We start from the raw sequence: 26,876 nt of genomic DNA on the forward strand, positions 1-26,876 counted from the left end.
CAACAATAGGAGCCGCTCTGGCCCGCGCACCGCCCTCCCGCGCTTCCGCCGGAAGGGAGCGCGGGCGCGGGGCGGGCCGGGGCGGGCCGATGGACGGCTGTCTCTTCCAATCGCTGGCGGCTCGGCGTCGACCCCGCCCCTAATACGGCCCAATAGGCGGCGAGAGCGGCGGGGGGGGCGGAGCGAGAGGGGACTTCCGGCGGGGCCCGGCAGGCGCTGAGGAGGAAGAGCGATCCCGGACGGCGCCTCTCGGCCGAGTCGCGGCGCGGGCCAGGTGCGGGGGTCGCCGGGGGCGGGGACGGCTGCGGGGGCGGGGCCTGCGCCGTCGGGGTGCCTGAGCCGGGGTCGGGTCCGCGGAGGCCCGGGTGTGTGTTTGGGGGGGGCGGCCGGCGAGCCCGGGTGGGGGGCCCGTGCGCGGGGCGGCGGCTCTGGGGGGCCTCGGGCTCTGGAGCCCGCCGCGGCCGTGTGGGCCCGACCGCCCAGCGCGACGCCCGGGGGCCGGAGCTAGGGGTGCGGCCCCACGCGGGGTGTATCGGTGGGGGCGGCGTGGGGCGGCGCGCCCCCCGGCCGCGGAGCCGGCCCCCCTGCCCCGCAGCGCTTCTCCCCTGCCCGGACGCCCAGCCGCCGCGCTGCGGTCTAGGGGGCGGGCCCCGCGGAAGCCGGCTGACGGCTCCACTCCCGCCCAGCTCAAGTTTGTCAACTTGTTGGGGGCCCCAGGCCGTAGAAAACCCGAGTGCCGCGGGGGGGTGGGCGGGCCACCCGCAGCGGCGCGGTGAGTGTCATGCTCCGGGAAACCCGAGAAGCGGCGGCGGCGTCGCCCCGGCACCTGGCTCCGCGGGCTCAGGTGCCGTCGGGCGCTGTGGCCGGGCTCCGCGAGGACAGCTTCCCGGGCCCCCTTCCTCCCCGCCCGGAGGTGGCCGGGGGGCGGCCCTGCTTTGACCGGGTTTGCATGCTGGCCCCTCTTCCAGGATGACGACTTCAGGCGCTCTCTTTCCAAGCCTGGTGCCAGGCTCCCGTGGGTCCTCCAACAAGTATTTGGTGGAGTTTCGTGCAGGAAAAATGTCGTTAAAAGGAACTACTGTCACCCCAGATAAACGGAAAGGGCTCGTGTACATTCAGCAGACGGATGACTCCCTCATTCACTTCTGCTGGAAAGACAGGACGTCTGGGAACGTGGAAGACGTAAGTGTGTGTTACCCTGAGTCTGGTCTTGGGGAGCCTGCCTCATCCTCGGGACAGGAGCGCGAGGAGCTGCCGCCGCTGCGTTCGGGACACAGCAGCTGTTTTACACTCGGAGTGCGTTGCTGGGATTCGAGGGCACCGCTGCTCTGGTGCCCACATCAGCTGTTATGCTTTGCTCGCGCGTGTTCCGAGTCTCAAGGATTCTGTAGAGTCCTTCCTCGTGGTCTGTGCGTTACGCTCTGAAGAGTAGATGCCTAGAAGTGCGCCGCATGTGAATGCTGACCTGTTACCAGCTCTTTCTGAGCAGCTGCTTTATTTAGCATTCTTTGTCCTTCAGACTCACTTGTTCTTTGTTGAGAGCAGTGCAGAACCACCTTTTAACTCGTTTTGGAGCATCATTCCCAAGATGTCTTTCTTAAAAATCCTTGAAAAGCTGCAAGCCCACCTTCCTTGTTGCGGACCGAGCCCCTCTCCTGGCCCTCATGCCCTTGGTGGGGTGCCTCTGACCCTGGCTTCTCCACCCGGTGGAGACCCTGCTGGTGAGGGGCCTTGGTGACTTGATTGTGTCTGCATCCTGTACCCCTCCTCCCGCCCCCACGCAGACGTAGGAGCCAGCGTGTTTCTCTGGGAGGCTGTGGGATCGGCAGTGTGTGTTTCCGTGAAGCTAACTCTCTCCTCTTCTGTGGCTCTTGGAAGGACTTGATCATCTTTCCTGACGACTGTGAGTTCAAGCGCGTGCCGCAGTGCCCCAGCGGGAGGGTCTATGTGCTCAAGTTCAAGGCCGGGTCCAAACGGCTCTTCTTTTGGATGCAGGTATGTAGAAGGTTTTGTTTTCAATATATGTTTCTCTGTCATAGAATCAGGTTAGAAACTTGCTCACTGGACCGTAGAATTCACTTTCATGAAACGGCTGATGCTGACTGAACGTGATTGTCACGGACCCTAAAAATTCCGGTGTGTCTTCTTGTGGGGGTGGTAGGTGGGGGGCACTGGAGCAAGGGGCCCCTTCCAGAGTCCAGACATTTGTGGCTGGGCTCCGGGTGCCCGTGCAAGATCGGAATTCCTGGCAGACCAAGCGTGGTTTCTGGACTCGGCCCCGGTGTTGCTGCGTTGACAGGTGCCTAGCCTCTGGTTGCTTGTCTCGCAGTGCGTGCCCCCCACCCCTGCCATGAGCACCCCAGAGCGGAAGCAGGGGTGACTGTGTGTGTTCTCCTTGCTGTGTTTTTTACAAAAATTGAGTGTTTTCTCCCAAGCTTTTCTCAGCCCTGCCTTCCCTCGTTGCGTGCTTTGGGGGTCTTTGGGGGTCAGTGCACCAGGGCACTCTGGCGCCCACAGCTGCAGTCACTATCCCGTTGAGTTTAGCAGCCGTCGCTCCTTCTCCCACGTGTCGGCCATTGGGCTTGTTTCCGTCCCCGTTTTGTCGCTGGCAGTGGGTTAAAGAGTGACTACGCCGAGGCTATTTTCCGTAAGGGGGGGGTTTCTGTTAAAATCGAGAAGTAGACTTGTTAGAAGTGGGTATACGGGGGCATTTACAGTTCTGACAGATGTTGCCACTTTCCTTCCCCAGAGGTTGACCCCCCTGCCCTTCCCCTAGCACGTTCTAGAACAAGGCAGAGGTTTCTCTGTGGGGGCCGCACAGGCTGTGCTGCGGACACTTGCCTCTGCCCACGTAGCGTGAGAGGCACGTGGACACGGAGTAAATGGACGGGGGCGGCGCGTTGCACCGAAACTTCATTTGCAAACACAGACAGGGGCGGGGGGCCTGAGCTTGTTTCTGCACGGTTTTGCCAGGGAAGTTTTCATCAGCCCTACCTTACCTGATTTTGCTTCTCTGCCCTGCTGCCCTCCACCCTGGGGGTGGGGAACTCTGTCTTATCCCCCTTCTTTGTCCCTGGCCCCCCAGCAGACCCACAGTGCCTCCTCAGTCGTGGGTGCTTCGTCTCGTAGTTCTGGGGGCACTGACGGGACAGTGCTGCCTGGTGACACCCTACGCCCCGAGGTGCTGCTGTCGAGTGCCTGCCAGGTGCTTTCTTGAGTTTCCAACTAACCCTGAAGGGCCGCGGGCTGGGGCTGGTTCATGGGTGGTGGTGTGATAAAAGGGTTCTTGTACTGTTACATGGGTCACAGGAAGGCATCGGGGCTTTTAGACTGTTGTGGAAAGCACGAAATTCTGGAGGCTCGGAAGGCGTCGCTGGGTGCAGACTGGGTGCCCTTGGTGCTTTAGTGTTCCCGCCCTCAAAACGAACGTTGCCGCAGCACCAGCGATCTCAACGGGCTGCTGTTCCTTTCGGCCCTGCTGGGTTCTCTCCTCGGTGCTGTGTGGCTGTGGACTGGTACCTGCACCTGTCGACCCTCTCGTCTGTAAGCCACGTCACTGGCAGCGGGCCACTCCGTTGCAGCTGTGGTCCTGTCCTCCCCCAACAGGAGCCCAAGACAGACCAGGACGAGGAGCATTGCCGGAAGGTCAACGAGTATCTGAACAATCCTCCGATGCCTGGAGCGCTGGGGGCAAGCGGGAGTGGAGGCCATGAGCTCTCTGCACTGGGTGGTAATGGTCACCTTCCAGAACGTGTTGGCATGTCAGTGGATGTCAATGATGTGTATTCCTGATGATGCAGGCTGGTTGTTTTTGGTTTTGGTTTTTATTTCATTTTTTAATTAAAAAAGAGAGCATGTGCAGGCGGGAGGGACAGAGGAAGAGGGAGAAGCAGGCTCCCCACTGAGTAGTGAGCCCGACGAGGGGCTCGATCCCAGGACCCTGAGATCATGACCTGAGCTGAAGGCAGACACTCAACCCACTGAGCCACCCAGGCGCCCCGGGGCTGGTGGTTTTTAAGTAGAAATGGAGGCTTTCAAGGCAGAAGCCTCTTAGTAGTTCCAAGTGCAAGCCTCCGCCCAGCTTCTGGTGATAAAGCTGTCTGAGCTCCACCCTGTTGGCTCCTTCCTGGCGCTACTGTACAGTGCCGGGAAAGCCAAAGGGAGGGGTCACGGTGCGTGCTGTCTCAGCCCAAGGCCCCCAGCCTCCCCATGGCCCCGTGGGTGTCGACCCGGGCACCCGGCAGCCCCAAGTCTGACCCCTTCTGTCTTACAGGCGAGGGCGGCTTGCAGAGCCTGCTGGGGAACATGAGCCACAGCCAGCTCATGCAGCTCATCGGACCTGCTGGCCTCGGAGGACTGGGTAACCCCTGTGTTAGGAGTGGACAACCTTCAGTCACGGTTGCTTTGGGATTTGAGTTTTTCCTTCTCATTGGCTCTCAGTGACATCTGTGAACGTGTGTTCCCTGTGCCAGCTTCCCTGGGAAGGGCCGCGTGCTCTGTGGTTTGAGCTGGGAGCTGGTCCGTGGTGAGGACCCAGCTCTGTACTCGAGGGGAGCACAGCTGGCCTGGGAGCTGGTTCCTGCCTGGGGCCCTCTGCTCTGGTTCCCCTCTGGTGGGCCTGCCCGCTGCCGCCTTCTGTTGGGCTGGGATCGGTGTGTTTCTTGGGCGGCAGGGAAACGCTCGCTACTCTGCCAGGTTTGGACTGCGTGTTACCTTGGACCTAAGTGTGGTGTTAGTGGAACGGGAGACAGAAACGATCTGACTTGGCGGAATAAGCTTCCAGAACACTACAGTCTGAGCCATCGCTACTCTGGCACCCCAGCCCACTGTGGTCACCACTTCTCCCTGCTTGTCCCTTGGTGTTAGCGCGGGATGTCTGGCGGGGAGGTGGGCTCTTCCGGAGAGCATGGCGTCTGAGCTCATGTCTTCTTGCAGGTGGGCTGGGGGCCCTGACCGGGCCAGGCCTGGCCAGCTTACTGGGGAGTGGGGGGCCTCCAGCGAGCAGCTCTTCATCCAGGTGAGCCTTGTCCTCTGCCCCACCATGCCTGGGTGCCACCAGGGGTTCCCCACCTTCAAGGAGACTGGACATAGGAGATGCGGAAGGACGGAAAAGACACCTGGGGAGGGTCCTTTTCGGGGTCTAGGCGGATTCCCGGCAGTTCAGGGACCCCTGCCACAGGACGACTTGCGGTGGGCGCCTTTAGGGTGCCTGGCCGCTCCATTGCTGCCCTCGCTCTTCCCAGCTCCCGGAGCCAGTCGGCAGCCGTCACCCCGTCCTCCACCACCTCTTCTACCCGAGCCACCCCAGCCCCCTCTGCTCCAGCAGCTGCCTCGGTGACCAGCCCGAGCCCCGCACCCAGTTCAGGTAATGGAACCAGCACGGCAGCCAGCCCAACCCAGCCCATCCAGCTGAGCGACCTTCAGAGCATTCTAGCTACTATGAACGTGCCGGCCGGGCCAGGAGGCGGCCAGCAAGGTAACATGCTGCTCGGCTCCAGGCTGGGGGGTGAAGGTGCCTGCTGCCCCCTGCCTGCTCGCTTGCTGGCTTTCCAAGGCATGGGGCCAAGCATGTCCCTGGGCTGAGCCGCTGCCCTCTTCCCTCGCCACACCCAGTGAGGTCATGGCTCGGGCATCTGTGGCTGGCCTCCAGCTGCTGATGGCCGTGTGCTTACGCCTTAGTTGACCTGGCCAGTGTTCTGACGCCCGAGATCATGGCACCTATCCTTGCCAACGCGGACGTCCAGGAGCGCCTGCTGCCCTACCTGCCCTCCGGGGAGTCACTGCCGCAGACGGCAGAGGAGATCCAGAACACGCTGACCTCGCCCCAGTTCCAGCAGGTAGATGCTGTGGCCTGGGTGCCCCCTGCTGTGTGCTTGGTGGCAGGGGACATGGCTTACCTTCCACGTGGCTCCCTGTCACCAAGCATCCTTGCACCTGCGACTGGCCCAGGCACCTCCCCCCCGCCCCCCAGGGCCTTTGCCAAGTGAGTGCTCAGGAGTGTCTGGCTTTCCTTTGCAGGCCCTGGGCATGTTCAGCGCGGCCTTGGCCTCTGGGCAGCTGGGTCCCCTCATGTGCCAGTTTGGCCTGCCTGCAGAGGCCGTGGAGGCCGCCAACAAGGGCGGTAAGTGCCTGCCCCCCACCCCCACCCTCCCCACCCCGCGTGGCGAAGGCAGAGTTTGCACAGCATAGGGCTGGCTGGCCTGGCTGGGGCATCTCGGGGGTCCTGGGCCTCTGTCTAGAAATTTTTATCTGTCCCCTCCGGTCAGCAGTTCCAGGCCAGGGTCTAGAAAGGTCGCCTCGTGTTTTTAAATGCATTTTAGATGTGGAAGCATTTGCCAAAGCTATGCAGAACAGTGCCAGATCCGAGCAGGAGGGTGACGGGAAGGACAAGAAGGACGAAGAGGAAGACATGAGCTTAGATTAATTAACTGGTGTCCCCAAGGGGTCGGGATTTGCGGCTGGCGACCTCAGTGATGGGGCTTGTGGTGCGGTACACGCCCTCACCTCCGTTCCAGCTTGCTGAGAAATAAAGGTCTTGTCTTTTACCTGCCACCTCTGGTTTTCCTGTGTGCCCAGGAGGGGAGTTGGTGTGAGGGGAGCCCCCTGGGCAGGTGGTTCCCCCCACGGGCATGTCCAGGGTCTAGATCCGCCTCTGACCGACTGCTCTACTCCTTTCACATTTGAAGTCAACACTCAAACAGAAGTTACTTTTTTTTTTTAAGATTTTGTTTATTCATTTGACATAGACACAGCGAGAGAGGGAACACAAGCAGGGGAAGTGGGAGAGGGAGAAGCAGGCTTCCCGTGGAGCAGGGAGCCCGACGCGGGGCTCGATCCCAGGACCCTGGGACCATGACCTGAGCCGAAGGCAGACGCCTAAGGACTGAGCCACCCAGGCACCTCTACTTTTTAATTTTTAAGAAGCAGGGCAGATTTCTCATGTTATGAAAAATTGGTGGAGGGAAAATCTCATCATGAAGCTGAAAGATAAACAGTATTAAAAACCCCAGTTTAAAATGTTCGGTATAACTTAAATCATTTTCAAAAAGAAGATTCATCATCCCTAGAATCTAGAGTCCAGATAAATAGACTTGATGTGAAGTGGGCTGAATTGCAGTGGCTGGAGGCTCTGAGAGGTGGGAGCCTGCCTGCCCAGGGCGGCCCTCCTGTGGACGCCAGGCCGGGGCCCCTGAAGGCTCTCCTGCGTGGCTGCTGTAGGGGCAGCTTGCTAGGTGGCTGGGCAGCCGCTGGCCCCCACTGCCCCCTGGATGCCCACAGAGCGAGACCAGGTGACAGGGGACCCGTTCAGCATCAGATTCCTCATGCAGCCGCGGTAGGCTAGAGGCCTAGCCTGTGTGTTCGTGGGCTCTGGGGGAGCAGGGAAAGATGGGGAGACAGGTCAGAGCAGAGGCCAGCGGCCCACTGCCCCCCCTCCCGCCACGCCTCAGTCTCCCTGGCTGCCCCATCACAGGAGGGTGGGGTGAGAGTGGGGTGACCCGATGCCTGGTCCCGGAGGAGCAACTCCCACCCCAGGCTGAGGCTGCACTCACTAGGCAGGCCCCCGAGGTGCAGAGGTGCTTGGGCAGTGGCCACGGAGGCCACCAGCGCAGGGCCCAGGGTCTGGTTGCTCCGTGCGTCCACCTCCAGCTGGAGCACGTTCCCGCTTCTGGTCACTGTGGGCACAGGGTCCTTGTGACGGGGGGGCGGGGCCAGGGGCTGTTTGCCATGCAGCCTGCCTGGGGGGCCCACCACTGTTCCCTCCTGGGTGCTGTACTCAGCAGAAAAGCAGGGATGGGGGTGGGGCCAGCTCACCCGCCAGTCGGTGCCACTGGCCGTCACACAAGGCCGCCGGGCACATCACCCACGTGGAGAACTCCCCCGCACCATCGTCCGCCCGCAGCAGGACCTGGGGGCGGGGGAGTGGGCGGAGGTCAGGAGGGCCTTGCGCACCCCAATCCCCGCTGCGGCTGCAGCGCCCGCTCCCACGGCTCACCTGCTCGGCCCGCAGCTGCAGCTGCAGGTAGGGCGGTGCCTGGACCCGGCCCAGGTGCAAGATGAGGCCGGTGGCCGCCCGAGGCCGCACCTCCAGCTCCAGGGCCGCGTGAGACAGCACGGCCCCCGCGGTGTCTGTGAGAAGGGGGCTGTGAGGAGGGGCAGGGCTGCCCGGGCTCCCTCCTCTGGAGCCCCGCTCCTGCCCCACTGGGCCAGGGGCACGCCCACGCCCCACAGACCTAGGGTGACCACACCCCCGCTGTCTGCGAAGAACAGGCCCTTCTCCAGGGGGCCTGAGAAGCACGGCGTGACCCCCATCACCCGTGTGGGGGCCCCCAGGGGCCGCCCGTCCAGCCTCAGTCTCCTCACACAGCCACTGAAGCCAGACCTGCCGGTGGCCACCTGCGGGGACACAGATGGGCTGGTGTGGGGCAAGGTCCCGGGGCTGGGGAGGGCCGTTCAGCCGGGGAGGGCGGTGGAAGTGAGAGCAGGGGGCGGGGTGTGGAGTGAGGTGGTTTAGGGTTGGGGGGTAGATGGAAGGGGTTCTCACTGGGAGCCTCGGGCTGAAGCCACTGGCAGGGAGGCCCCCCACAAAGAGAGTCTGGGGCCGGGGACTCCCTGCCCCCCGGTGCTGCTGGCCGGGCCCCTCCCGGTCCTGGGCCCAGACCCCATCTGTCGCCAGCTGGATCCGAGTCTTTCCCCACCGCACAGACACCTGGGGGCAGGAGGGGGCACGTCAGAGTGGGAGCTCCCAGGACCCGGCCCGTGTCCCCTCCTCAGCTCCTCTCACCATGTGCCACCGGCCAGCCCGTGAACGCTGGCGGCTCTGGACGCGGAGCTGGGGCCCAGGGCCCTCTGTCTGGGCAACAAAGTGTCCGTGGCTCAGGAAGAGAAGCAGAGAAGGGCTGCTGGCCGTGAGGGGGGCAGCGAGCAGCAGGAGTCCTCGTGGGGTGCGAGGGCGGACCATCATCGAGAGGTGGAACCTGGAAGCCAAGCAAGGCCGTCAGCCTGGGCGGCCCCTCCGCACCCTCCCCACCCGGCCCAGCCTTACCAGTTCCCAGGGGGTGCCGGGATGTGGGCAAACTCCAGGTAACTGGACAGGGGGCCCCCAAACTGGTAGGCATCTTGGATGGTCCTGGGAGGCCAGGGTGGTGTGCAGGCAGGGTCCTGGGGGGGCTGGCGGCTGCGTCGGCCGGGCTGAGGGGATCAGATCGGAAGCAGGAATGCATGGGGACCGCCTTCTGACCGACCACCCCCCCTGCCCGCACACCAGCCTCCGGGTGCCCCACCTTCCGCGCGGCTGCGGCCCTCAGTCCTCGAGGCGCCTGCCCTGGGGTTTGGGTGTGCGGGGTGGGGGCACAGCCTGAGCTCACGTTGACTTTCTTCCAGTCCTGCTGCAGGTCGAATACACGCTGCGGCCCCACGGGCCTGAGGAGGGTGGTGCGGTCAGCACTGGCGGGGGCGCGGGTGGGCACTGGCCCCCACGCCCCCCTGCGCCCCCCACCCGCAGCTCACCGCATCACGAATACATTGCTGATGCAGCCCTTGAAGTTGAAGTAGTCGCCAGTCTTGGACAAACCTCCTAAGAAGAGATCCTGGGACTCCTGAGGCTGGGGCCTGGGGGGCGGCCCCTGGTGGGGCTTCATCTGCTGAAGCTGGTCGTCCACATAGAGCCAGACCCTGCGGGGAGGAGCAGTGTTTCCCCCGCCCTGCCCCATCCGCCCACCGCTGCCGCCTTCCTGCCCCTGGACACCGCTGCCAGAGGCCCAGTGGGCCAGGCTCACCCTGTGTCGTTGCTGTAGAAAGCCACATAATGGGGGACGCCGTCGGCAAAGCTCCCTCGGGTCTTCACCTCTGTCCTCAGCAGCTGCAGCGTCACACGGCCCTGCTGCAGGGACACCTGGTATGGCCCATCCTGGGGACAGTGGCCAGGTCAGCGGACCAGGCCGGGACCCGGACTCCCGCCCTCCAGCCCCCGGAGCCCCACGCGGCCGCTGCTGGGAGTGGGGGCGCACGCACCAGGAACGCTTTGTGGTAGAGCAGACCCGCGTCCTGGGTGCTGCGGAAGCCGAAGCCGGAGTAGATGTGGCCCGAGACGGGGGGGACATCAGGGAGCTCCAGGGACAGGTAGCCATCGCCGTGGAAAGTCATGGCCCGTCCCACCTGCAGGAGGGGGACCATGAGTGCCCGCGGCACAGGCCTGGAGGGGATGCTGCCGGCCAGGGCGGGGGTGGGCTCACCAGCAGGTCGGCAGTGCAGCCCGAGCTGATGCCCGTCGTGTTCAGCCTCTTGAGATCCACGTACTTGCCCTGAGCCTTGATGCCCTTGACGCAGCCGCGGATCGAGCCTCCGGAGGGGAAGAGCTGCCGCAGGCTGCAGGGGACGGGCATGAGGCCGCCGCCGCCTTCGAGCCCCCGGCCGCCCCCCGGCCGCGCCCCGGCCGCGCCCCGGCTGCCCGCTCACCTCGGGGGCAGCTGGTCGGGCGGCACGCCCCCCAGGTAGTAGGCGTCGGCCAGCTCCAGCGAGCTGCTGTGGTCCACGCTGAACACGTTGTTCCTCTCCACGCGCACCAGCACGCGGCTCACACGGCCGCGGTTACCCCCCAGCAGGAACACCTGGATCTGCAGGGTGCCCACGGGCCAGGGCTTCAGGGTGCGCCGTGGGTCCTGCGGGTCCTCCCGGAGCCCCCGAGCCCCCCCGAGCCCAGCCTTACTGCCTTGCTGGCCGTGGTCATGGTCAGCAGCTTCTGCACGTCCTCGTGCTGCGGCTTGGCCCGCATCAGGCCTGCGCCAAAGTCGTAGAGGAGGAGGAGGCTGCCCTTCTGCGCGGCCAGGCACAGGAACTGGTCCTGGGGGGAGGGGCAGGGTCAGTACGCGGCGGGCGCGGAGGGGGCGACGTGCGCTGGGGCCGGGCAGCCCGCGTGCCTGGTGCCGCATGAAGAAGATGATCCCGTTGGAGGACACAAGCCGCATCTCCTGCTCGAAGCGTTTGGTCATGCCGATCTGACTCTCCACGCTGATGCGCGCGAAGCCGGAGCCGTCCAGGTAGGAGCCATCTGTGAGCCACGGGTCCCCGGTCGACTTGGAGCTACAGGTCAGAGGCCACAGGAGTCAGCCGAGAGCCGGCCGCAGCGGGATGAGGGCCGGGCCCTGGCTGCACGTACCGGGCGCAAGGCCTGTCCACGGCTGTGTCCACCTGGAAGGTCTCCTCGAAGTTATAGACGCTGAGCACCTCCTCGTTGAGCGTGTCCATCTCGATGCAGCCCAGGTAGCCAGGGAAGCGGAGGGGCTCAGGGGGCTGTGGGCAGGGGGCACAGTCAGGGCTCCTCGCCCCCAGGCAGACCCAAGGGAGGGCGCTCAGTGTGCAGCGGACATGGAGCAGGACTTGCTGGGACAGGAGTGCCGGGCCGCCCCCCACCAGGCCAGGCTCACCGTGAAGTGGCTGGGGTAGCCCCCCACATAGAAGACAAAGTCGTCAGGCCGCAAACTGAGCAGCCCCTCGGCCCCGGGGGCCACTGTGTCGCCCTTGGTCTCATGGAGCATCTGCTTCTCCACCGTGACAGACATGTGACCAAACTGGAGGGTCCTGAAGGCAGAGGGGGGGTGAGGAGTGGACCCCGCCAGGCGGTGGGGGGAGCACAGGGGGCCGGGCCACACACCTATCAATGCTGACTGCTGCAAACTGCTCCCCGATGTCTTCGTCGACGCTGAGGGCTGCGAGGCCCGCCTCCCCCAGGCGGTACACCCAGTGCACCTTCTGGTTCCGCAGAGCCACGCCCATGTAGTCCCCGACAGCCTGCGGCGACGGGAGACTCAGCGGGACGGGGACCCAGCCCCGCCTGCCGGCTCCCAGCTAGTGCCCGGCCTCGCCCAGCCCGCCGTGCCCGTCCTGCCCGCCTGGTACCTGGCGGCTGCCCATGTAGAGCACAAAGCGATCCCTGGGGACCTGGCCAGACTCTGGCTCTGGACTCTGGAGATAGAACTTGAGAGCGGTGTAGGCGGCGAGGTCGGAGAGGTCCCGCGGGGCACGCAGCTGCACCCCTGAGCGCCCATTGAACTTCATGGACACCTTGACCTGTGGGGGGGGGCGCGTGGCTCATCAGTATCCGCTGCCCGGTATTCCAGAGGCAACTGTGCCCCGGCGCTTGCTCTCACCTTGCCGGCAGCTCCGCGGGCCTGGGCGATGAGCTCCCGCACGCGGCCGATGCTGGCAGACAAAGCCAGGCTGGCGTTGTGTGTGCCACGGTTTTCTAGGAGGCTCAGCTTGGCTAGCAGCTGCGGCAGCGTCTTCTCCAGGGTGGACACTGCAGGGAGCAGAGGGTGTGACCCCGACAGCCTGGCCTCACCCAGTCCCTGGCCACCCCCCAGCCCCCCATTAGGGGACCCCGGGGCCCACCTGAGCGGCCCGCGTCGAGTACCACCTGGCCCAGGTCCTGGCTCCGCAGGCCTCCGTACTGGCCCTGCCACTGTTCCAGGTGTTTCTGCATGTCCTGAATCCGCGACTGCACGCGGGCGGCCGTGTCCTGGGCTTCGGCGGCCACGGCTTTGGCGTGAGCAATCTTCTTGCTTGTCTCGTCTGTGGCGGGCAATGTACAGGCAAGCTCAGAGGGACACAGGCAAGGACCGTCCTGGCTTCACCTCCCCTCTGCAGTGGGGGGGGGGGACCACCAGCCCCACCCTGACAAGGTCCAGCAACGGGGGGCCCAGCCCCCACAGATCTCCCGGGAACCACAAGCAGCAGGAACACCACGTGTGTGTCCTGCCCGGACAGCTCCCTGTGCCAGCCTCTCAGACCACAGCCTGGTCACCCGACACCCGTGAGCTCAGCCCCGGCCCCCCACGGCCACCATCATCTGTCCCAGCGCCCTGCCTGAGCCTCCACAGCCCCCAGGTCCGAGCTCGCTGGGACCTTCTACCCAAGTGGGCGGCTGCACGGATCGACCTGCTTCGGGCGCATCACCCCTTGCCCAGAGGCCTTCCCTGGGTCCTTGGCTCCAGCCACACTGGCCTCCACGCTCCCACCTCCACCTCATGCCCTCCAACCTACTGCCCCTCCCTTGATGTCCTTCCTGGGAGCCCGAGCAGGCCCGTGCCCCCAACCTCAGGGGATGCAATGTCCCTGCTGCACACTCCCCGTGCTCCCCCAAACCCACTTCTATTTCTCTCCAAAGCACTTCCTGTTCTCTTCCCACTTTCACCTGCTCCTTAGAACTATTTTGTGTGGCTTCCTACCCAGCGCTCTGGACACCATGGGTGTAAACACCCCCCCCCCAAGTGCCCACTGGGGAGCCCCGGCTGGCACCCTGCCCGTGGGGGGGGCTGCCCACCTTGGGATAAGCAGAGGGCCAGGGCAGGGGCGAGGAGCAACCTACCGGTGTCCATGGCTAGCATGGCCTGCACCTCCTGGACTCGGGCCACCAGCTGCTCGTTCTTGGCCTGGGCGTCTCGGAGCTGGGTCCCGGTGCCCTGGAGGGTGGCCCGCACTGCGGGGGAAGGCAGCCTCACTCCCAGCGTGCAGGTGCGGCCCACCTCGGCCCACCTCACCAGGAGGGGACCAGGCCAACATGCACACAGACGCAGACATCCAGACCCGAGGGCCCTCGGCCTGGGGAGGCACCGGCCCCCCCGCAGATGTAATTATCTCCGCTCCACAGGTCACACAAGGGAAGCTCAGGAGAGCCAGGCCACTGCCCGGGGGCCGCCAGCACCCCGAGGGTCTAGCAGCAGAGCGTGTGCCCTTTGCCCTGTGCTTTCTCATCCACCTGGCTCCCATCGGGACAGTAGGAGGAACCCCTTCCCAGCCCCCCCACAGCCCCCAGGGCAACATGCCGAGCCGGTGGTAAGCAGGACTCCCACACAGGGCAGCATCACCCTCCCTCCCACCATCACCTACGACCACCGCCCCCCATGGGACCGGACATAGGGCTCCCCAGCACTCACCGCGGCCCAGCCTCTGCTGCCCCCTGATGGTGGCCTCTGCCAGGGCACTGCTGTTGGTCAACAGGTCCCGGGCTCGGGACGCCAGGCCTCCCCGCACCACCATCTGCAAATATGGGGGCAGGATGCGGTTCATACTTGCCTGGTGGGAACCAGGGTCGGGTCGTGGGGCGGGGAGGGAGGCAGGGGCTCCTACTGGGGCTGTGGGGAGGGCCAGGGCCTCACCGCCCATGTGTGGGTCGCCTGCCGCAGCGCCTGACCAGCAGCCCCCTCGGCGGCCTGCACGGCTTGGAGAATGCTGCCGTAGGCGTTAGCGGCCTCGATGGCCCGCTGGATGAAGCGGTCCTGGTTGACTCCACGGATGATGCTGTGTGGGGGCAGGAGAGGGACACAGGATGTGTGGTCGGGGGCCCGGGCCCAGACAGCTCAGGCTCTCCTGCTGTCACAGCCGCTGGGCCAGTCTGCCTGCCCACACCAGCCCCCGGCCCTTTGCCCCTGCCCTGCTGCCCGCCAGGCATGCCTTTCTTATCCCTTGCACCCCATTTGGGCCAGGACCTCGTGGGGACAACGGCCTCTTCCTCCAGGAGCCCTCCCCGACTGGCTGTGTCCCAGCAAGGACCCGGCTGCGTCCCTGGGGCGCCCTGCAGGCCTCGCACCTGGACAGGTTGAGGGCCAGCTGGTCCAGCTGCTGTGCGTGGGCCTCTGCGGCCTCCACCAACTCCACCTTGCTGCTTGCGGGGGAGAAGGCCCGCATCTTCTCCAGCAGGGGCGTCCGGGCCCCATCCAGGTTGGCAGCAAGGTGCTCATACTCCTGGGTGGGGACGGGTGGGGGGCGTAAGTGGGACCCCCAACCCGATCCCTTACTCACTCTCCCCTGCTCTGGGAACCCAGAGGCCGCGCCCTGCGTGCAGACCGCCATCGGAACCTGCCTCGGTGCCCCCGAGAGGGGCGGCACTCACCTCCCTGGCCTGGTCCATACCGTGCAGGAGCCCAGAGAGCTGGGCCAGAGTGTCACTGGCGGCCTGCAGAGTGGCCCTCAGAGTGGCATTGTCCCTGGACAGCTCCTGCTTCCGGTGCTGGAGGCCACGGGGAAGAAAGGGGGTGACAAGAGCAGAGGTATGACAGGGTGGGGACAAGGGGCCGCAGGGTGGGGGGGAGCGGGGGAAGGGAGCAGGAGAGGAGGGCCCCTCACCAGGGCGTCCTCCAGGCGCTCCTGGTTTCGGCTGTTGAGCTCCTCAGCCTCCCGAGTGGTGCCCACTGCCCGGTTCAGGGCGCCTCGAAGGTCCATGAGGCCAGCCTCGTGCTGGGCCAGCTGGTCCCGGGCGCGCGCGGCCAGTGCCCGGCTCCCCTCCCAGCGGCTGCTCAGCGGCTCCTGCACACGGGCCAGCACTGGCCAGACCCCAAGTGGGGACGGTTGTCCGGGCAGGAACTCCGGGTCCCCGCCCAGTGCCCGCCCAGCCCCCGTCTGCCGCATCTCAAGCTGATCTCAGCCACTCACGTCTCTGGGCCGCGTCCAGCTCGGCCTCGGCCGCTGCTCTCGGGGCACCCAGGTCTCGGGCCCGCATCTCCCCCAGCAGCCGCTCCACCTCAGCCAGTGTCCGGCGCACGTGCTCGCCCGACGGGGCCGAGGCGTTGGCCGGGAACAGGTGGTCCGTCCGGGACTCGAGCTCTATGCAGCGGAGGGTGGGGGCAATCAGGGCCGGCCTGCTGCCCAAGCAGACCTCTGCCCACTAGCTCCCACGCCTGAGACCCCACCCAAGCATGCTCAGAGTGCCCGCACACAACCCAGAAATGCCCCGGATGGCTCCAGGACACAGCTCTGCTCGGCTGCTCGGCTGCTGAGCTCCTCGCCCCCACCCTCTCACCTTCCTCAGCCCCCACCCCAACACCCCGCTGCCCATCTGCTCCACCTGGCCCAGCCAGCCCCTGCTCCAGGTCAGCACTCAGCTGCAATCTCATTCCTCCCCGACCCCTGTGCTGGGCCACGTCCCCCCAGTCTCTCCTTTTGGCAACAGGTCTGTTTGTAATTCAGGTATCCACCACCAAGTTTTCCCATGGAGCAGGGCAACTCCAAGGGGGGGGGCATGGTATCCCCAAAGAGGGCACCAGCATGCCCCTCGGTGCCCACCTGCCCCGTCTGGCCACACTGCATCCTCTCCTGCCTCCCACATTGCCCTGCTGTTCACTCAGCCACGTCTACACAGCCAAAACCCTGCCGATTCTTCAAACCCTGCCCTGACCCTGAGCACCATTCTGTTTGCCCACCATCCTCTGCCCAGCTGGGCTAGCCCCTACCACTCAGGATGCGGTCCACAGCCCTGATGGCCACCAGCAGCGTCTGCGCCTGACCCAGGGAGGCCTCAGTGCTGTCCAGCAGCCGGCCGGCCTCGGCGAGAGCTCTTGTGGCCTGTGGACACAGCATCGTGTCAGACCACAGCCTGAAGCGAGGATCAGGGGCGACACTGGACAGTCTGGGGCCCTGGGAGAGGGGCCTCTGGGGGGTGCAGTCTACTGAAGGGGAAGGGTCCCAGGGGAAGGGGCTTTTGAGGGGAGGAGCATCCCAGGGAGCTTTGGGGAGGGGCCTCCCGGGCAGGCATCCCCAGGGTCCTGCCTGGCCGTCCAGCCTCTGTGTGTCCTGTCTGAGGCTTGAGCTCTGCTGTTCCAGGGCCTCCAGCTGCTGCACCGTCTCGTGGCGGAGGCCCAGAGGGCTCTGGAGCTGCCTCTGGGGAGGACAGAAGGTGAGAGCCCGCAACCCGAGAGAGCAGTGTGGGGGGCCGGGCTGAGAGGTACCTGCAGGTCGGCGACGGAGGCGTTCAGCCTGTGCAGCCGGGCCCAGGCCACGGAGCTGGCGTTGACGCCGCGCACCTGCTCCCGGATGGCGGGGAGGAGGGCGCCAGCCCGCTCCAGGTCGTCCAGGAGCAGGACCACACAGTGGTCACACACTGCGGGCAGCACAGGGGGGTCAGTGCAGGGCCGGGGGAGGACTCACGGGGTCAGCGCGGTGGGGATGGGTCAGCCAAGGGTCATGGAGTTGGCCCAGGAATACTGAGCCAGGCTGAAGGTGACAAGGTTAGCGGGAGTCAGAGGTAAGCATGGCCTTTGCAGGATCAATTGAAAGGTCAGCATGGAGATCAAGAAGTCAGTAGGGAATGGGGCAGGTGCCAGGAAGTCAGTATTTAAGCTCGGGGTGGGTCCGGGGGCGGCAGGGGTCAGTTGGGGAGTTCTGGACTTGGGAATTGGAGGGCGGGAGTGAGGTCAGCATAGAGCCCAGGGGTCCCTGGGAAAAATGAGAGGGAGTGGAGGTCGCAGGGTGTCTCTGGAAGTGGAGATTAACAGAGGGGTCACCAGGTCATGAGGGGCTGGGACTCACATGCCCCCAAGTGGGCCCAGAAGGAGCCGGGCTAGGGCACAGCGACGCACCTTCACAGTGGACGCCATGGCCCCCGGACCCGCCTGGCACCAGCACCTGGTGCTGTTGGCTGCAAGCGTCACAGCGCTCCCCACTGAGCCCGGAGGGGCAGGTGCAGTGGCCCGTGTGCACGTCGCAGTGGCCCCCCTGGCACTGGCAGCCTAGGTGGGGAGGAGCGGGGTGAGCTGCTGGCAGAGGGTCCCAGGGCGCCGGCCACCCCACAGCACCCCACCCCTCCGTACTCACGCCTGCAGCCCTGCTCAGGCAGCCCCCAGTGGCCAGGGGCACACTCGCGGCACTGGGGCCCTGCGGCCCCTGGCCGGCAGTGGCACTGCCCAGTCTGGGGGTGGCACTCGGAGCCCTCCGCGGCTGGTCCACAGGCGCATGGGCGGCAGCCCCCACAGCCCTGGAAGCCGAAGTGTCCTTCCTGCGGCACACACTGCTGTCAGGCTCTGCCCTCCCCGCCCGCACGCCCCGCCCCTGCCCGGAGGCCCCGCCTCCAGGCCCCGCCCCGCCTGCTGCCCCAGAGGCCCCGCCCCTGCCTGCAGGCCCCGCCCCACCAGGAAGCCGCACCTGACAGCGGTCACAGCGTGGCCCGGTCACTCCTGCCTTGCACAAGCAGTGCCCACTGTGGGGGTCGCAGGTCTCTGTCCCGCATGCGGAGCAGTCACACCCTGCAGAAGGGGTGCTGTGACAGTGGCCCTGACGCCCCCCCCCGAGCTCCCGCCCAGCACGGACCTCCTCCGCCCCACGTCCCTCACTCTCCCGCGGGGATCGACCGCCCGCCCGCCCCCCACGCCGCCCCTCCGCACGAGCTCCCGCCCGCCGCTCCCCGCCTACGGGTGCAGTTGCCGGGCACCAGGGCATCGCCGTAGAAGCCGGGGGCGCAGCTCTCACAGCGGGGCCCGGCGGTGTGGCGCAGGCAGCTGCGGCAGGCGCCGGTCAGGGGGTCACAGTCGCTGAAGAGCAGGTTGGGGTCGCCGTTGCCGCTGCAGTCGCACGGCTGGCAGGAGCTGCCCAGCACCAGCGGGTTCCCGAAGAAGCCGGGCGCGCACCTGGGGCGGGGCGCGAGGGCGGGGTCAGTGGCCCGGGTCCCCCGGCCCGCGCGCCCACCTTCCCGCATGTCCACCTGCAAGCTCGCCCAGCCGCCCACCTATCAGCACGCCTGCCCTCCTGCCCGGCCGCCCTGCAAGCCCACTGCCTGCCGGGCCCCCCGCGCCACCCCCACCCCCCCGCGCCACCGGCTCACCGCTCGCAGGAGGGGCCCGCGTAGCCGGGTTTGCAGAGACACTGTGTGCGGGCTCCTCGCAGGACGCAGCCCATCGCAAAGCTGCAGACACGGAGGGGCTTCTCTGACAGCTGCACGCCACCCGCGGTCCCCACCTGGCCAGCCCACCCAGCTGCTCTGGCTTCCAGAGGGCAGTGCTGGCCCAACCGGGTAGGAGATGACGACCTTCCCAACCGGGGCTGTAAGGGCATCTGACCCTGGGGGGGCTGGCCCAGCTTACTTGTTGGAAGGCACCGCGAGGGGGCAGGGGCAGCTGACACAGGGGGCCATCGGGTCCTCAGACCCACTGCGCACGAAGCCAGCCCGGCAGTGCTCACAGTGGTCACCTTCAGTGTTGTGCTGGCAGCCCTGGGGCAGAAGGGACGGGTCAGCACTGATGGTGGAGGCTCTGTTTCCCATTAGCTCTCACCCCAACCGTGCCAGGGACTCTATGCCCAAGGCCAGCCAGTGCCCCGCCCAGGACACCGACCTTCCCCCCAGACCCCAGCGTATCCGTACTACTGGCCCAAAGGCCCCTGGTCTTCCCTGTCTTCCCTAGTCTGTGTCTGGGGTGTCTGCCCTGCTCACCATGCAGACGCCCGAGCCAGGGAGGCAGCGGTCTGAGTGGCCATGGCACTGACAGGGGACACAGCGACCCAAGAAGAGACCTTTGATGTCCCGGTAGTAGCCAGGGGCACATTCCTGGGGCAGAGGCACCCGTCGTCAGGAAGGAAGCAAGGCCAGCCCGAGGCGCCGGTGAAGGACCATGCTCTCAGACCCTCAGAGGTGCTGGCCCTGACCGGCTAGACACACGAAGTCAGAGCCCCCAAAACCATGCAGATGCCCTGGCTCAGGTGACAGCCCCCCCCATGTGGGCCAGGGTCGCCTCTTTGTCACCCAGACACCTCTTCTGAGCGGGTAGGCGTTCAATCACAAAACCCCTCAGATGAACAAGCAAGTGCACGAATGTGAGACCCGGAGGGAAGGCAGGGTGTGGGTAGGCGGCTGATGCCTGGCTGGACCGGGCGGTGAAGGAACACAGAGCAGCTGGGTGCACGGGGGGCCAGGCAGGGACACAGGTGACAGTGCAGGCGCAGACAGATAAGCCAGCGGGCTGGCCCGGCCCGTGGTGGGCAGGCAGGGCTGCGGGGAGGACGGTGCCCAGCGGGTGAGGGAGGAACCGGGGAGACCGAGCGGGGGGTGCCCGCCCCCACCACCTCACCTGGCACGAATCTCCGCGGTAGTTGGCCGGGCACATACACAGCTCCACGTTGCTGGCCGGAGGCCCCCCGCCCACCTCGCCGGCCACCTCCAGCGCCACGCTGCGCAGGGCGACGGCCGAGGAGGTCTGGGAGAACAGGGCGCGGATGTGCAGCCGCTCCAGGCTGGCCAGCACCATCATGAGCTCCTCGCGGGACACGGCGTTGTGCGTCTCCGTGTGCCGGAAGGTCCCCTGCGGGCGGCGCTGCTCAGGGTGGGGCGGGCTGCCTCGGGGGCTAGAACAGCCCACCACCCGCCGGAGCCCACGCCTGGGCCCCTCCCTCACACCCGGCACAAAACCAACTCCAGACGCAGTAGGAATTCAAACACACAAAGAAGACGCTTTAAGCTTTTGGAACAAAGCACAGGTGCGTACTTTCTAATCTCGGAGAGACAAATACTTCCTTCAGTAAAACAAAAACACCAACCGCATGTGAAAAACTGATAAATTTGAGTAAACACCTGAATTTCTGTTCATCAAAAGACACTTTAGGGAAAGACCAAGACTACGAGCTGGGAGAAGAACCGCGGCTCCCAAGGCGGACACGGGGAGGCGGCAGGAACTACACACAACTTCTCTAAAAAGGTAAGGAAAGGCCACAAGCGAGCGGAAAGCGCAACGGGCAAAAGACAGCTCACGGAGGGAACTGCAGGGCCGTGAGCACCCAAGCAGCGGCTCACGCATCCGGGGTCAGGGCTCCGCGGGCCAGCACGTGGCCGGGAGCACTCCTAGGCCCCGTTCTCCGTCCTAGAGGGCAGGCACGGCAGCCTTCGGCCCCTTTGGCCCCCACGGGCTGTGCCGGGCTCCCAGAGGGACCCGGGTGCCCAGGCCAGCTCCGCTCACCTCCACCAGCTGCAGTCGTCCGTGGTGAACGTGGCCGGGCGCCGGGTACATTGGCTCCAGGAACGTGATGCTCATCTGGTTGCCCTGGGGAGGTGTGTGGGCAGATGAGGGCTGGCAGCGGACTGCCCGCCGTCCTGCCTGGCTGCGCCCACCTGCCCACCCGACCACATCCACGCCATCGGCCACCTGAAGCACCACGTCCGGCCTGCTTTCTGTGGGGATGAACACGTCTCCACGCTGGGCCTCCGAGTGAAGTTCGTAGCGGAGGGTCCCACCATAGGATGACACCTGGCGGCAGGGCAGAAGGTTGTGACCCGGCCAGACCCTGACCATGGGCCCAGAGTCGACAGCAATGGTCTTGGGCATCGCTGGGCTGGGGGCCGGGCTAGGCCTGGGCACCCTCACAGAGTCCCATCCCTCCCTGGACACGGGCAGCCTCGTTGTCGTCTTCCCTCCACCTCCAGGGGGTCCCGGACACCGTCACAGTGCCCGCCCCAGGGCCCGCCTGGCCGGCTCACCCTGTCCCCCAGGTAGGAGGGTGGGGCCTGCCAGTACAGCTCGGGGAAGGCCTCGAAGCCGCGCCGCAGGTCCGCGTAGAGCAGTTCTGCCTCTGCCCGCAGCTCGTGAGGAACCACCTGCCGGTCGCTGCTCAGCAGCGTCCAGCCCTCCATGTCCACGTGCTGCAGGCACATGGGAGGAGCACCGACGTGAACGCCCAGGGCACGCTGACGGGGTAACGTGTCCCCTCCCTGAGGGGGCGCCACCCTCGGTGTGGGTCCCACTGCCCGCACACCTCACGGCGGGCGTGGGCCGAGCCCCTGCAGCGCTCGGTGGCCCCGAAGCAGAAGCAGCGGGTGCAGCCCTTTGGGTTGGTGGCTTCAAGGGAGAAGGTCCCAAGGCGGCACTGGTCACACCGAGGGCCCTGCACGTTCTCCTGGGGGCGGGAGGGTAGGACGGGTCAGCTGGCCGTGCGCTGCAGAGCCCGACCCACCCTGGCTCGTTGTCACCCCCTCCCCATGGGCTGACTCTCCCCAAAGCGTCCAGGAAGCCCCAGGGGTCCCCAGAGGCTTCCGGCGGCTGAGGCGGCGTGGAGGTGGGGGGCCCGCCGACCTCTCACCTTGCAGTGGCACTGGCCTGTGAGGGGGTCACACATGCTGGGCATGGAGCCCGCCTCATGGCAGTCGCAGGGGCGGCAGTGGGGGTAGCCATGGAAGCCAGGGGCGCAGGCGTCACAGCGGCGCCCGGTCACATTGGCTCTGCACCTGCCGGAGGGAGGTCAGTGGCTGCCGGGCCTCCCCTCCACCCCGGCCCCTCAATTTGAACTGAGACTGCAGGGCCCCCCCCGAGGCGGTGGACCCCCAAGGCGTACCCCTCCCCCAGCTCCCACCCCCCGAACTGGACAGAGTGCTCTCGGTGGCCATGGCGCCCCTGACCCAGGACCAGCCCAGGGCCACGGGGACAGCCCCGCCGCCCAGCTCACTTGCACTGGCCACTGTCCGCATCACAGGTGGGGTCGGTGAGCTCCTGGACACCAGGCCCCGAGCAGTTACACTCCTCACAGCCCACCAGGGGGTGGCAGCCGAAGCTCTGGGGCTGGCAGACCACGCAGTCTGGAGGGATGGTGCGTGGCGGGCAGACACATCGGCCCGTGATCTCGTCACACAGACGGCCTCGGCACTCGCAGGCTGCGGGGAGCGTGCACGGAGGGGGATGAAGCCCTGTGCCCCATCGGAGGCCCTGGCTGCAGCCCGGGGGACGCACCCGTCCCCCCCCCCCAGTGCGGTTTCCCCCAGCTCCAAGCCTCAGGCAGCTCCTCTGATGTGGGGTCAGTTGCCCAGAAATGCCGTCCGGTCCCTGGCGTGTGACGCCCCGCAAGGCCTGGGCCACCAGCTGCCCGAGGGCCTGCGGACAGGGGCCGGCAGGGTGGGTCTGCCAAGCCCTGGGACTTCCTCCTGGCCGCAGTAGCCATGCTTCCTGCCGCCGGGAAGCCCCCTGGGGATCAGGTACCACCCCCTGGCTGGCCCTCCCGTGGGCTCAAGTACTCACGCCTGCAGCTGGGGAAGCCCCAGTAGCCAGTAGCACAGCGGGAGCACACACGGCCGATGACGTGGGCCCGGCACGGACACTGGCCCCCAAAGGGCTCACACGTGGGGCCTGTGGCACCCATTTCGTGACAGCCGCAAGGCTGAGCCCCGTTGTTATAGAAGAGAGAGAGAGAAGAGGCAGCACCACGACAGAAGGGGGACGAGCTGGTGGGGCTGTGGTGAGAAGCAGCTGGTGAGGCCAACTCCTGGTCCTGAGCCCGACCTCCCCGGCCCTGCCCCAGACCCCCCCCCCCCGGGGACCCTGCCCTTGCCCGGAGCACCCCCCACCCTGCCCCGGGGACCCTGCCCTTGCCCGGAGCACCCCCCACCCTGCCCCGGGGACCCTGCCCTTGCCCGGAGTCCCCCCCCACCCTGCCCCGGGGACCCTGCCCTTGCCCGGAGCACCCCCCACCCTGCCCCGGGGACCCTGCCCTTGCCCGGAGCACCCCCCACCCTGCCCCGGGGACCCTGCCCTTGCCCGGAGTCCCCCCCACCCCCCCGGGGACCCCCCTCGGCCTGCCCCTCCCCCCGCCCCCCGCCCCCGGCCCACCTGATGTGGTACCCATGGCTGGCACACTGGCTGATGAAGTCATAGGATTTGTCCAGGGGCTCCTCTCGGAGATAGCTGGAGCTGTAGACCTCCTCAGGGACCACCAACACATACTCCTAGGGGATCAGGGCCTGGTGACCTTCCGTGGGCCCCGGAGAGGACCCGGGCTGGGGAAGCATACCAGAGCCCACCAGCCAAAGCACATCTCCAGGGGTCTCTGTGACTGGCCAGGGTCCAGCCGGACAGCCGAGACAGTAGTGGCCACATCACACCCCAGCCCGGGCCCCAGCAAGGCTGGCAGGTGCTGGGCCCCCACTGGGCTGCTCAGAAGGAGGTCGGCTTCTGTGGCCTAATGGAAGCTTGGGGGCTGTGAGGAGTGCCCGGCCTCCTGGTGCCCCCTCCCATCCTTGCCTGCCAGACATATCTCTGCCCTCCCTCTCCATCTGTCCAGGCCTCCTCCTCCAGGAAGGCCACCCTGACCAGCAGGGCCCCAGGGGACTGGTGGACCACATCTCGGCTCTTAGGTATTCGCCCCACACCATAGCCTCACAGCTGGGCCTGGAGGCCCCTGAAGGCTGCTCCCTGGCACCTGGCATGGGGCTGGGCCCAGCCAGATGGGGGACGCACCCGGGCTGAGTGGCCGATGGTGTGACAGCTGGGAGGATGGCTGGTCCCTGAACAGGGTCAGGACGTCCACACCCAGAGAGGATAGCCCCACGTCAGGCCCCGAGAGTTCCACGTGCAGACATGGCAGCCTTGGACTCACCAACCAGAGCCACCGGCCCTCAGGCACCCGCATGGTCACGGTGAGCTCGCTGTCAGTCACGTCCAGGACGGCCTGGCCCTCACACACAACCAGGGTGCGGCAGCCGTAGGCGTGCGGGCAGAAGCTGGCATTGGCATGGCCTGGGGGGAAGGAAAGGCAGGTCAGTGTGTCCCCCCACACCCCATGGGCCAGCCCAGGGCCACTCCTGGAGTCAGCGGGGAGGAAGAGCTACCACGGGACAGTGCCCCGCCCGCCCAGGAGCGTGCATCTGTGACTCCCAACACGGACCTGTGACCCGCCTGAGGACGCCTGGCAGGGCCCACTCACGTGACACGGGTCAGGGGTGGCCACGCACAAAGGCCCACTGGGTGCAGATCCCTGAGCTTGGCCCCGCGGAAACAAAACACACACACACGTAGGAACACAAGTACCATCACCGTGTGTCCCACGGCGAACCCTCAGTTACCCGCGTATGTGACGGGGTGAACCTTGACTCATAAAATGGAGTTGGGAGCGGAATCTGGGAAGGGGGGCCGGGAGGCTGGGGCTGCCATCTGCGCTGGGCCCAGGGCACCCCGTTCGAGAACCGACGGCAGGACGGATCTGTCCACGGATTGTGACGACCACCACACGGTGTGGCTGTGTGAGGAGTCCGCCCCCACGGCCCACCACGGCCACTCACCCTGCCAGACTCGGCCCCCACTGATGAGGACCTCCACGGGGAAGGTGGGGTGGTCGGGCTGGTAGCCGTGTAGCACGAAGGCGTAGCGGCCCAGGGCGGGCACCTGGGTGGTGAAGACCACGGTGCCCTGCGGGGAGCGAGGGGCTCTGGTGAACAGGCGCAGGGGTGGGGACCCGGGTGAGGGGGGAGGGCCTGGAGTCCTGCCCCTGTCCCTCCTGGACCGGGCCCTCACCTGGGGGTGGCGCAGCAGCGTGGGCTCCACATCGGGGTCCACGGCAGTGGGGGGCCGAGGCTGGGGCCCCGATGGGGGTGCACCAGGTGTGAGGTCCTGCGAGTGGACCAGCGGGAGGCCAGAGGGCAGGGGCAGCACCTGGCAGTCCCTGAGGATGATGGGCTGGGGCGGCTTCGGGAAGCGAGAGAGCAGGCAGGTGGCACTGGGGACGAGCGTGGAGGTGAGGCCCTGCAACCTGGCCGGCGTGCCCCTCCGGCTGCCCGGGCCCCTCCCGCCCGCACCTGCTGGGGCTGAAGGCACCGTGACTGCTGACACAGCGGACCCGGGGCTCCACGAACTCCATGCTGAATGTCTCCACGGGCACCAGGGTGACGCTGTGCTGCAGACAGACGACCAGGCGTGGACGTGGAACCGCAGCCCAGGCCCCTCCCACACCCCTACATCCGACCTGCGTCCCCCTCTTTGCACCAAGGCCCTGCCTCCTCGGGCTGCTCGAACCCCAGCCTCAGGTGCAGTTTCTGGGCCAGGAGCACGTCTCAGCTCTCCTCACCGCCACCCACCCTGTCGCTCCAACTCTACACGTCGGCCACCAGCCTCCCCTCCAGCTCCAGGGAGCCGGCACGGGCAGGCACTGGGCGAGCACGGGCTCGTGGGCGGGCTCTCTGCCCCGTGCCGTCCAGCACGATGTAGGTGCGCGTGGCAGATACAGCAAAACCCAAGACATCAGAACTGTCTGGAAACGCCCCACGGGGAAGACCAGAACGCCGTGTGGCCGACCGGGCGTCAGCACGGGACGCAGCACGGAAGCCTGGCCTGTGGGACAGGCTGATGAAGCGGCTGTCAGAGCTGGGAGGCGGCCACTGGGGACCGCGGGGTGTCTGGGGGCGGGCGCGTGGCTTCCTGGCCTGGGTGCTGGGGGCGGGGGCACGCCGGGCATGCCCGTGACGTGGTTCTGTGGACACTTTACAACAAGCCAGTTGCCCGCCACGGGGCTGAGGGGAGGACAGGCCGCACGCGCCCGACGCCAGTAAGTCGGGCGGGAGCGACGGGCTCTGCGCTCTAGCACCGCGGGGGGGACGCACGGGCTCCCATGAGCCTGAGCAGCGGGCGGCCGCGGGCTTCTCCTTCCATCTCCAAGTCTCTCGTCAACACTGATGCGTTTACAAAAATAGGTGCATCGGTGATGCATCTGTTAAAGGCTCGAGGGAGGCAGGCGTCACTCGCCCGGTCCCGTAGCGAGTGGACACCTCCTGTGGGCTCTGGGCGTCAGACGGGTCTGCCCGGGCCCGCCTCGCCGGGACGCAGCCCTCAGAGCGCTGACAGGGTCTAGCAGCGGGCTAACCGTGACGCCGACGACCCCGCCGAACCACCCCTTCCTCACACCGGGGTGTTCTCGGCAATTACACCACGAAGCGGCCTCTTGTGAACACGGTTTCCTTCTGCCCCAGCTCCGATCCATCACACGCCCCCCTCCCCATGTGGAGAGCGGAATGCTCTCTAAATAAGTCCATATTTTGTACCCACTGGAAAAAATACCCCCACCCTGCAGGTGAGGAAGATTCTGGAAGAAACGTGGGTGGGCGCACAGTAACGGTGCTGCTGACGGCCCCCTGGGCTCACCACGCTTCCGCCTACGCTGCTTAAGGTCGTCTGAGGGGCCTGACGCCCCAGGGGAGGCCCGGGGGCCTGCGCAGCAGAGGGCTCAGGGCCTTACCAGGAAGAAGCGCGCCTGCTCGGCCGTGAGCCGGACGCTGGCCTCCATGTCCAGGTGGAAGGCAGCCAGGTGGTGCTGGGTGTCCAGGGCAGCGCCCCGGCACAGGGTGCTGCGGGATGGGGGCGGGGCAGTCAGCGGGG

The 26,876-nt window shown here is 66.5% G+C and overlaps 2 protein-coding genes across 4 annotated transcripts in view; one reads left to right on the forward strand and one right to left on the reverse strand.

Moving 5' to 3' along the window:
• Window positions 1–120: 120 nt before the first annotated feature.
• ADRM1 (ADRM1 26S proteasome ubiquitin receptor) lies at window positions 121–6,550 on the forward strand. Of its 2 annotated transcripts, none has more exons than XM_036105378.1 (10): window positions 121–274; window positions 969–1,182; window positions 1,879–1,995; window positions 3,607–3,730; window positions 4,274–4,360; window positions 4,936–5,017; window positions 5,244–5,476; window positions 5,680–5,837; window positions 6,019–6,121; window positions 6,321–6,550. In XM_036105378.1, exons 2-10 carry the CDS (start codon window positions 970–972, stop codon window positions 6,422–6,424), a joined length of 1,221 nt encoding a protein of 406 aa, XP_035961271.1. In that variant the 5' UTR covers window positions 121–274; window position 969; the 3' UTR covers window positions 6,425–6,550. The 2 variants fall into 2 exon arrangements, with proteins under 2 accessions (XP_035961271.1, XP_035961272.1); XM_036105379.1 differs by having other exon boundaries at window positions 5,244–5,365.
• A 158-nt stretch (window positions 6,551–6,708) lies between these two features.
• LAMA5 (laminin subunit alpha 5) overlaps window positions 6,709–26,876 on the reverse strand; it is a 51,427-nt gene continuing 31,259 nt past the window's right edge. For both annotated transcript variants that reach the window (XM_078057356.1, XM_036105322.2), the window contains 53 exons: window positions 26,737–26,845; window positions 25,304–25,401; window positions 25,023–25,224; window positions 24,791–24,917; window positions 24,109–24,248; window positions 23,343–23,458; window positions 22,755–22,966; window positions 22,189–22,393; window positions 21,826–21,970; window positions 21,502–21,642; window positions 21,227–21,388; window positions 20,895–20,996; window positions 20,709–20,792; window positions 19,827–20,057; window positions 19,193–19,306; window positions 18,846–18,973; window positions 18,587–18,667; window positions 18,178–18,392; window positions 17,911–18,011; window positions 17,584–17,764; window positions 17,349–17,498; window positions 16,719–16,870; window positions 16,540–16,650; window positions 16,224–16,335; window positions 15,427–15,597; window positions 15,121–15,317; window positions 14,888–15,004; window positions 14,585–14,739; window positions 14,154–14,295; window positions 13,932–14,034; window positions 13,364–13,474; window positions 12,388–12,567; window positions 12,147–12,295; window positions 11,896–12,066; window positions 11,651–11,787; window positions 11,424–11,577; window positions 11,156–11,289; window positions 10,917–11,079; window positions 10,706–10,840; window positions 10,456–10,613; window positions 10,233–10,365; window positions 10,012–10,155; window positions 9,777–9,907; window positions 9,508–9,672; window positions 9,282–9,420; window positions 9,044–9,189; window positions 8,783–8,975; window positions 8,543–8,707; window positions 8,232–8,394; window positions 7,994–8,127; window positions 7,813–7,906; window positions 7,551–7,673; window positions 6,709–7,368 (listed from right to left, as the gene is read on the reverse strand). In XM_078057356.1, the coding sequence (XP_077913482.1) occupies window positions 7,229–7,368; window positions 7,551–7,673; window positions 7,813–7,906; window positions 7,994–8,127; window positions 8,232–8,394; window positions 8,543–8,707; window positions 8,783–8,975; window positions 9,044–9,189; window positions 9,282–9,420; window positions 9,508–9,672; window positions 9,777–9,907; window positions 10,012–10,155; window positions 10,233–10,365; window positions 10,456–10,613; window positions 10,706–10,840; window positions 10,917–11,079; window positions 11,156–11,289; window positions 11,424–11,577; window positions 11,651–11,787; window positions 11,896–12,066; window positions 12,147–12,295; window positions 12,388–12,567; window positions 13,364–13,474; window positions 13,932–14,034; window positions 14,154–14,295; window positions 14,585–14,739; window positions 14,888–15,004; window positions 15,121–15,317; window positions 15,427–15,597; window positions 16,224–16,335; window positions 16,540–16,650; window positions 16,719–16,870; window positions 17,349–17,498; window positions 17,584–17,764; window positions 17,911–18,011; window positions 18,178–18,392; window positions 18,587–18,667; window positions 18,846–18,973; window positions 19,193–19,306; window positions 19,827–20,057; window positions 20,709–20,792; window positions 20,895–20,996; window positions 21,227–21,388; window positions 21,502–21,642; window positions 21,826–21,970; window positions 22,189–22,393; window positions 22,755–22,966; window positions 23,343–23,458; window positions 24,109–24,248; window positions 24,791–24,917; window positions 25,023–25,224; window positions 25,304–25,401; window positions 26,737–26,845 (7,666 nt within the window). In that variant the 3' untranslated portion in view covers window positions 6,709–7,228. The remainder of the gene's footprint in view (window positions 7,369–7,550; window positions 7,674–7,812; window positions 7,907–7,993; window positions 8,128–8,231; window positions 8,395–8,542; window positions 8,708–8,782; window positions 8,976–9,043; window positions 9,190–9,281; window positions 9,421–9,507; window positions 9,673–9,776; window positions 9,908–10,011; window positions 10,156–10,232; window positions 10,366–10,455; window positions 10,614–10,705; window positions 10,841–10,916; window positions 11,080–11,155; window positions 11,290–11,423; window positions 11,578–11,650; window positions 11,788–11,895; window positions 12,067–12,146; window positions 12,296–12,387; window positions 12,568–13,363; window positions 13,475–13,931; window positions 14,035–14,153; window positions 14,296–14,584; window positions 14,740–14,887; window positions 15,005–15,120; window positions 15,318–15,426; window positions 15,598–16,223; window positions 16,336–16,539; window positions 16,651–16,718; window positions 16,871–17,348; window positions 17,499–17,583; window positions 17,765–17,910; window positions 18,012–18,177; window positions 18,393–18,586; window positions 18,668–18,845; window positions 18,974–19,192; window positions 19,307–19,826; window positions 20,058–20,708; window positions 20,793–20,894; window positions 20,997–21,226; window positions 21,389–21,501; window positions 21,643–21,825; window positions 21,971–22,188; window positions 22,394–22,754; window positions 22,967–23,342; window positions 23,459–24,108; window positions 24,249–24,790; window positions 24,918–25,022; window positions 25,225–25,303; window positions 25,402–26,736; window positions 26,846–26,876) is intronic.

Source organism: Halichoerus grypus, chromosome 10 (assembly GCF_964656455.1).
Source record: "Halichoerus grypus chromosome 10, mHalGry1.hap1.1, whole genome shotgun sequence".
Taxonomy (NCBI): domain Eukaryota; kingdom Metazoa; phylum Chordata; class Mammalia; order Carnivora; family Phocidae; genus Halichoerus; species Halichoerus grypus.

What these genes read in the sequence shown, in the direction of transcription:
- ADRM1 (XM_036105378.1), top strand. Translation starts at nt 970, where the DNA reads ATGACGACTTCAGGCGCTCTCTTTCCAAGCCTGGTGCCAGGCTCCCGT. An exon ending in TGAGCTCTCTGCACTGGGTG is followed by an intron (nt 3,731 to 4,273) that starts GTAATGGTCACC and finishes TCTGTCTTACAG; the next exon opens with GCGAGGGCGGCTTGCAGAGC. An exon ending in GCGAGCAGCTCTTCATCCAG is followed by an intron (nt 5,018 to 5,243) that starts GTGAGCCTTGTC and finishes CGCTCTTCCCAG; the next exon opens with CTCCCGGAGCCAGTCGGCAG.